General features: G+C 29.8%; 1 protein-coding gene across 1 annotated transcript; it reads right to left on the bottom strand.

Annotated features, from left to right (window-relative positions):
• Positions 1-348: 348 nt before the first annotated feature.
• LOC111616725 (galactoside 2-alpha-L-fucosyltransferase 2-like) lies at positions 349-3,172 on the bottom strand. Its single transcript, XM_023358098.1, has 2 exons — positions 2,686-3,172; positions 349-1,730 (listed from the first exon to the last, which is right to left on the bottom strand). The coding sequence occupies exons 1-2, from the start codon at positions 2,957-2,959 to the stop codon at positions 844-846; spliced, it is 1,161 nt and encodes a 386-aa protein (XP_023213866.1). The 5' UTR covers positions 2,960-3,172; the 3' UTR covers positions 349-843.
• Positions 3,173-7,411: the final 4,239 nt, after the last annotated feature.

The following is a 7,411-nucleotide window of genomic DNA, read 5'->3' on the forward strand; positions in this document are numbered from 1 at the left end:
ACTTTAGCAATGACAGCGGAAAAGATAGAAATATACAGAAGTAAGATAGGAGAAGGCTGTTTAAATGCAAGGGATGCCGAGAACCTGCCTTTGGCATGGAAATACTTGGTTAAGAAATTTACTAGAAACTTGGACCAGAATTAGTACATTGAAGAATTATGTTGTTATTTGTTTTATTTTAATTTTCATATATTCTTCTGTTATTTTTCTCTTGTAAATTTTTTATTTGAAATTTTTTATGTTCTATTCATGGAACATTTACATTCCATTTTCATTTTCAACCTGAAGATGGCCTATTAATTGGGCTGAAAATGTTTTGTTTTTACAATTACATTTATTTCTTGGCAAAAAAAGGTGTTTTGTTTTTATTTAGTTAATTGCTGAGCACTTAAGATAAACTATCAATTCATAATAGAATTTGTTTTAATGATATATCATGAATCTTCAAAACCTTAATATCTAAAAGAGCAATTACAATTTATAGCAGTGATTCCCAAACTGTTGATCCACTGCCCCTTTGTTCCATAAAGTTACCCAACGCCCCCTAACCCATTATCTCTTCTGTGAGAAAGAATTGAAAATATTCTTAGGAAATCTTTTCTATGAATCGCACACTTTGTGCCTATAGTGTACATTGTTATCAACATCTGGAAATCATTAGAATTAAACACAATGTTTCCTCTTATCCGCTTAACAGAGGAAAGAGAACAGCTGTCAGTGACCCTGCCGACTTTTGCCTTTGGTCACTGTTCAGTACCCTGCCTGCAGTGCACCCTGAATTTACTCACTGTCCACAAGGGGGCATTATTGCCCACTTTCAGAAATGCTGATTTATAGGATCATTCATTCAGTGCAATTGCCATCAGTCTCAAATTCATTCCAAAAATTATCCGTTTTAGCAGATATCCCAATCCAGTTAGGAAGAAAAGTTTCGTTAAATGGCAAATGGTCGATTAAAAATGACGAATTCGGGGCTATGTATTCATCAAAATAAATCGTTTCTCCACCAGCTAAATAAGAGCACCAAAACCCAAACGAACCGTAAGTCATAATGGTATGATTACACTGAGACATAAGAGCCATATCGTGGGCACTATCGGTTTGCTCCGGTGCCACGAACACGTTGGGCCAAATACCTAATTTTCTTTTACACCATCCTCTATCGTCACTTACGACCACAAAAATCACTCTGCTGTACTTCAGTTGAAAATATTCTATGGCTTGCTTGAAGTACATCATGTTTACTTGTCTTCCGTAATAGTTTTGTAACCACTTACAGTAATCGGTTCGCCTGACGTGTATACCCACAAACGTAACATCTGAACGCGTAACATTTTTTAAAGAATGAAGATAAGTTTGAGCGTAAGATATAATGCTTTCCTTAAATTGAAATTCTTTTCTAATTTCATCTCTAAAACGATCAAAAAACGTAAATGAATTTGGGTATGCGTATCCAGTAAGTATATTTTTGTCTTTTGGAATGTGGGCATCTTTTGGACGGAAATACGGTCCTAGAGGATATTCACTTCTGTTTTGTTTTGAAAGATCTGAAATCTCTGCTGCTGTCACTTTAAAATATCTTCGAACAGTATCCATATTACATTTTGGCGCATAAGGAGTACGTTTATTCATTTTCGACAAACCCAATAATGAGGCATAAGTAAACATTTGGTTTCCTAGTCTACCATAGTTGCAAGCAATGGTTAAAAATGTTGGATCTTGAAGTGGATCTGTAAATAAAGGCATAAAAAGGTAAAGAATTGAATAGTAGTCAATCATCGAGAAAGCATTAATGAATACTCGCGAATTGGATTGTCCTCATAAATATGCGCCTAAAAGAATTTTTCATTAGCTGTAATTTGCTAAATGTCTTACAAACAACAATGTTGTCAAATAATGCAAATTTTAAATTTGTATGTAGACCTCATTACAACAGTATATATAACTCATTAAAGTACCTCAATTCACCTATCAATGGCACCTAATTTGGAGCTGGTTTCATAGATGAACAAATTGTGGTGCTAATTCTATTAAATTTTGATGGTTAAAGATAGATAGATAGATAGATAGGGGGCGTGTCATATCTCTAATGATATCAGACTGAATGCTACTAACAAGTAGTTTTTTTTCTCCCAAAAAAGGTTTTTGCCTTTTTATAATAAATAATATGGAATTTTATTTAAAAAATTTTTATAATGTGCCATTCACAACTTTAAAGTTATGGCGCTTTCACATATTAACAAATACTCAAACAAATTACTTCAGACAATGCTACAGAGCCTGATAACCTATGGAAGTGAATGTTGATGTTCCACGAAGGGAATGGAAAACAAAATAAACTCAGTAGAAATATGGTGTCTAAGAAAGATGAATAGGATTAGCTGGTCAGAGAGAAGTACTTAAAAGAATTAATGCTGGTCATTATTTTCCTGCATTAAGAAAAGAAAATAATTTGCTGGACATATTTTCAGGTCAATTAATAAAGATAGTAATATAAGGAGAAAGGCCAAGAAGAAAATCCAGGAATAACATTGAGGACCAGGTAGGAACTAATCTGAGGAATGCTGATGACAGAAAGATGGCGAGAAATGGTACATTAGCTGAAACCTTTTAAGAAGAGGATGCCATAAGAATAGAATAGAAATTTGAGAGCATAATAACATAAGTTAAAAGCAAATTGCTTACCTTGTTTATAATCAGTTACTTTATCATTAATTTTCGTAACCATTACGTCGTCATTAATATTCTTCGTAATTCTGGAATCATTTTTTGTAATAAAGAATGTAAATGGTGAAGTTTGTATGAGTAATTTTTTCGTAGTAATTATATTAAGTGTATGGAATTCTTTCCAGATTTTCCATTCTTTTAGATAAATCGAAGAATATATATAAACAGAGCAAGCAAGAGCAATACAAATGATTACAAGAGGAAAACATTTGCTACATTTTAACTTGAACATGTTTAAATTAATATTTCATACAAAACTTATTTGCAGAATTTTTTACCATTTCATACTCTACCGTTATATAAAATGTAATGTATATTATTACAAAATTACATTTGTTTAAGATTAGATATTACTGTATATCTCAGCAGATAAGACGACCTACAGATAGGACATATAAATTTTCATTGAAGTTTTATAGTTTTAGCATATATGTCCTATAAGACGATCTCCAAACCATCAACAGCCTATGAATTTAGTTTAGATCAGCAATCATGATCTGAATAATAATACTGTATAGCATATACAGAATTATGTCCCATTTGTAAATTTTCAAACGAACAAATTTTATTTTTTTGCATCTGGCAGCACTGCCTTGCGATTGTTGCAAACATTCGCACTGATTTCTGCATTCGGGTAATGACCGTGATTATTCACAAAAATGTCGTACAGGCTATTTTATTTTGTGCACATACCCTATTCTTTACTAGTAAATAATTACAATTTGTCCGTTTTTATAATGGTTTTAATTTACAAAAAAAATCAGATTGAAATTTATATATCTGTCCTAAAAGACAGATACAAACTTTTTTTTTATTCAACTATTGTCTTATCTGCCGAGATATATGGTAAATAAAAATTATTAATCTTCAAGTAACTTTTCTTCTTTGACTGTTCCTTTTATTTTTCCTTTATATACAGGGTGTATCAGAATGACGTTTTAAAAATTTAGGGGATTGTAGAGGATGAAATTTTGAACGTTTTGATATAAGGAACCTATAGCCGGAAGTTGAACTAAAGTGTCTACAGCAGTAGGAAGTGCTTGACCGCCCTTCACTTTGGTAGCTACCCTTACGTCCATTGACGTCGTGTTATTGCTGTGGATGGAAGACTAAACACACAACTACAGTGGTCTAACTGAGCCTGTGTACAGGATGTTGTGTACTTAGTGCTTGTCATCCCTCAGGTCACCCCTTGCATCCATTGGCATTGTGTTGTAAACACACAGCTAGTCAACATAAGTCCCTTGTGTACGCAACACCTGTAGGAACAGTTCATAAGTTTACAGAGTGCATCTTTACAGCATTTAATACCATCAGAGTGGCATCTTACAGAGTTGGACAAAACATGGTTCGTCATTGCACATTATGTAACGAAGTTGGTGGTCATCACATTCAACATTTACTGTAAAGTAGTGCAGCCACTGATTCAATGTACAGTTTGATTGTACTCTACCGTTTTGTCAATAAAACTTGTCATAAATACTGTATTCTGCTGTTTCATTCAGCATACCGACTGCAAAGTGTAAAGTGTGGTAGAAACTTTATATCACATTTCTGGCTATGGGTTCCTTATATCAAAATGTTCAAAATTTCATCCTGTACAATCTCCCAAATTTTTAAAACGTCATTCTGATACACCCTGTATAAGAAGTAATAATTAACTTCAATAATGCCAAGCAGAATAATTAGAAAAATTTGCTTCGATTTTCTTTAAAGTAAAATTTAATTTGTCCAAAAGCTTCACTTTGGCTTTATTGCACACAAAGCGTCGGAAATCCCAACCGTGAACTAAAATAATACATATTTAAAATATAATTAATATATACATATAGTTTATTTTGATAAACACATCTGTCAAAGAGCCTTAATCATATTCCAGCAAGATATAATTCAAAATAAAACTTTTGGATTAACACTTTCAATCTAAAAATTTTAATCTACAAAGCTTCCATCATCAAGAGAAGAAAACATTGATTCCATCAGGATACTTGAAGCATTGGAGATATTTAAATCTGCCAAAAAAAAGGACCATTGCTTTAATTTTAAAGACCAAAAAATAATGCATGGCAATCCAACCAACTTGACCTCTGGTTGTGAACCAACATCTGTACAATGTTTTTTTAATTTTAAAATTAATACATCACAAAATTTCTAAAAGTTTTGGTACAATTATTCATTCTTATTTTACAATGAATTTCCATTTACATACATCAAGAAATACAAGCAAGGGGACAAATTATTACAATTAATAAAAAAAAAAAATCTAAATGCTTAAAATACATTTAATTAAAATTTCTTCTTACAAATTCCTTTAAAAATCAAAAAGTCTTTTCCCCATTCAATAAATTGGTTTTGATCATTCCCCCCCCTTTTTTGTCATTGCACTCAGGATAAGTAAATTATTAAGATATTGTAATTTGTAAAGTATGTGTCTTCTAAAGCTTTACAAAATCATTCCAATAATGTGTGATATTTTAGAAAATTAGAATTATATTAATAAAATTCTAATTTTATTTCGTTTAATAAATAAATATATAAATGCACACATTTTCCCGCAAAATTTACTGGCATTTTAAACTTCAAGGAAAAATCTTGTAAAATCGACAACCAATAATATGTTCATGTAAAGCTGGATAATGGGGAACCTTTTTTGCCAATTCTTAACAGTTGAATTCACTCTTGTCGATTACGCTTATGAGATTCTTCGAATTCTGATTTCTGAATAATCATCTGTTTTCACATTGGAATGATTTGAAACTTATATCAAGCTCCCATATAATTGTGGAATTCAATTCAAAAGCTTTGCTATTCATCTTTACTCCTGACAATAAACAGGATCTAGATAAAATACTTTTGTTTTTAAATGTCAGAAGGTGATAATCCAGTAAAAACTGTGAATACATAAACCATGTACAGTATTCACATTTTTTACTGGATTCTCACCTTATACACCTCACAAAAGTTATACAAAAATGAAAAAAATCCTTTACTCGAATGTATAGGACAACCTAGGTTTTTGAACCAGTGAAAAATGGATAAAAATCTCATATGCAAGTAAATATGGTAATTTGCTACTAGAGGTAGACATTTGGTGCCATCTCTTAACAAAATTAATAATTGTAATTTTAATAAATCAGAATCATCTGGAATAAAAGAAATGATCCAGAGCAGGGCTTGAACCCACAACCTCTGCTTGCCACCTGGACCCCAAACAAGACTTCATTTCCAGATGTATTTAAATTGTTTGGTGGTGTTTCTATATACATATTGGGTTTCACGGTGTTAGTTGAATATGGAATGTTAATTTATATCCAGGCAGCATTGAATAAGGATACTTTAATTACAATCACTTTTTGTGTCTATGACTGTAATAGTAAAAGGTTACATAATATTCATCCATCTTTTTTGAATTGGTTAGCTATAGAACAAAAGTATGATAATTATACTTGTGTGTTTAATGTAAATCAAGAATCTTTATAGAAATAAACTGGATTAAAAATGGAATGAAATAAAGACAATATATTGAAGATTTACTAATTTTAAATGTAGAAGAATTACCTAAAAATATCATAAATAATTTAGTGTGTTCAAAATCATACTATGTAGATAAAGAAACTTTGAAAATTAAACTGTGTGTCAAGAATTCTATTAATAATTCTTGATTACAAAATATCTGGTTTCCAAAAATCTTAGGTTCTAATATATTGTATTTTTAGTTTAGGTTAGTAAAATCAAGTGAAAAGAAAGTATCCATTTTACTTTATACCTTAACATTTAGATCTTCATTTCTTCCAGCTTCATACTTCATTAAATTCAAATGACATTAATGTTACTTTTGACTGTTTTTTTTTTTTTTTTAATTTCATGCTTTCACATGTGATTTTCTATATAATTTATTAATATAGTATATATACTGTAATTAAAAATTCCAAATGTTCCTATTTTTAGATATAAATGTAAAATTTTTATATATTGAATATATAACAGAATTTTTTGACAAATTAAGTTTATAACATTTTTATTTTTAAATTAAATGCATTAATCTTTGATAAATTTCTTTTTATTATGGAGTCTAAAAGAAATTCTATATCTTGTTTTATTCTTTTTATATTATGAATTTGATATGTGGAAAGAGAAAATAATTATATACAGGACAAACATTTGATAATTTAAACATTGTACGTGTATGTATATATATATATATATANATGATTTATTAATATAATATATATACTGTAATTAAAAATTTCAAATGTTCCTTTTTTTAGATATAAATGTAAAATTTTTATATATTGAATATATAACAGCATTTTTTGACAAATTAAGTTTATAACACTTTTATTTTTAAATTAAATGCGTTAATCTTTGATAATTTTCTTTTTATTATGGAGTCTAAAAGAAATTCTATATCTTGTTTTATTCTTTTTATATTATGAATTTGATATGTGGAAAGAGAAAATAATTATATACAGGACAAACATTTGATAATTTAAACATTGTACGTGTATGTATATATATATATATATAAAATTTTTTATTATAGGTCTCTGATACTGTTGTTGAACCATATAATGCCACACTCTCTGTTCATCAGTTAGTAGAGAATACAGATGAAACTTACTGTATTGATAATGAAGCTTTATATGATATTTGCTTCCGCACACTCAAATTAACTACACCAACG

This window comes from Centruroides sculpturatus, unplaced genomic scaffold (genome assembly GCF_000671375.1).
Source record: "Centruroides sculpturatus isolate CEXI.00-Female unplaced genomic scaffold, Cexi_2.0 scaffold3881, whole genome shotgun sequence".
Taxonomy (NCBI): domain Eukaryota; kingdom Metazoa; phylum Arthropoda; class Arachnida; order Scorpiones; family Buthidae; genus Centruroides; species Centruroides sculpturatus.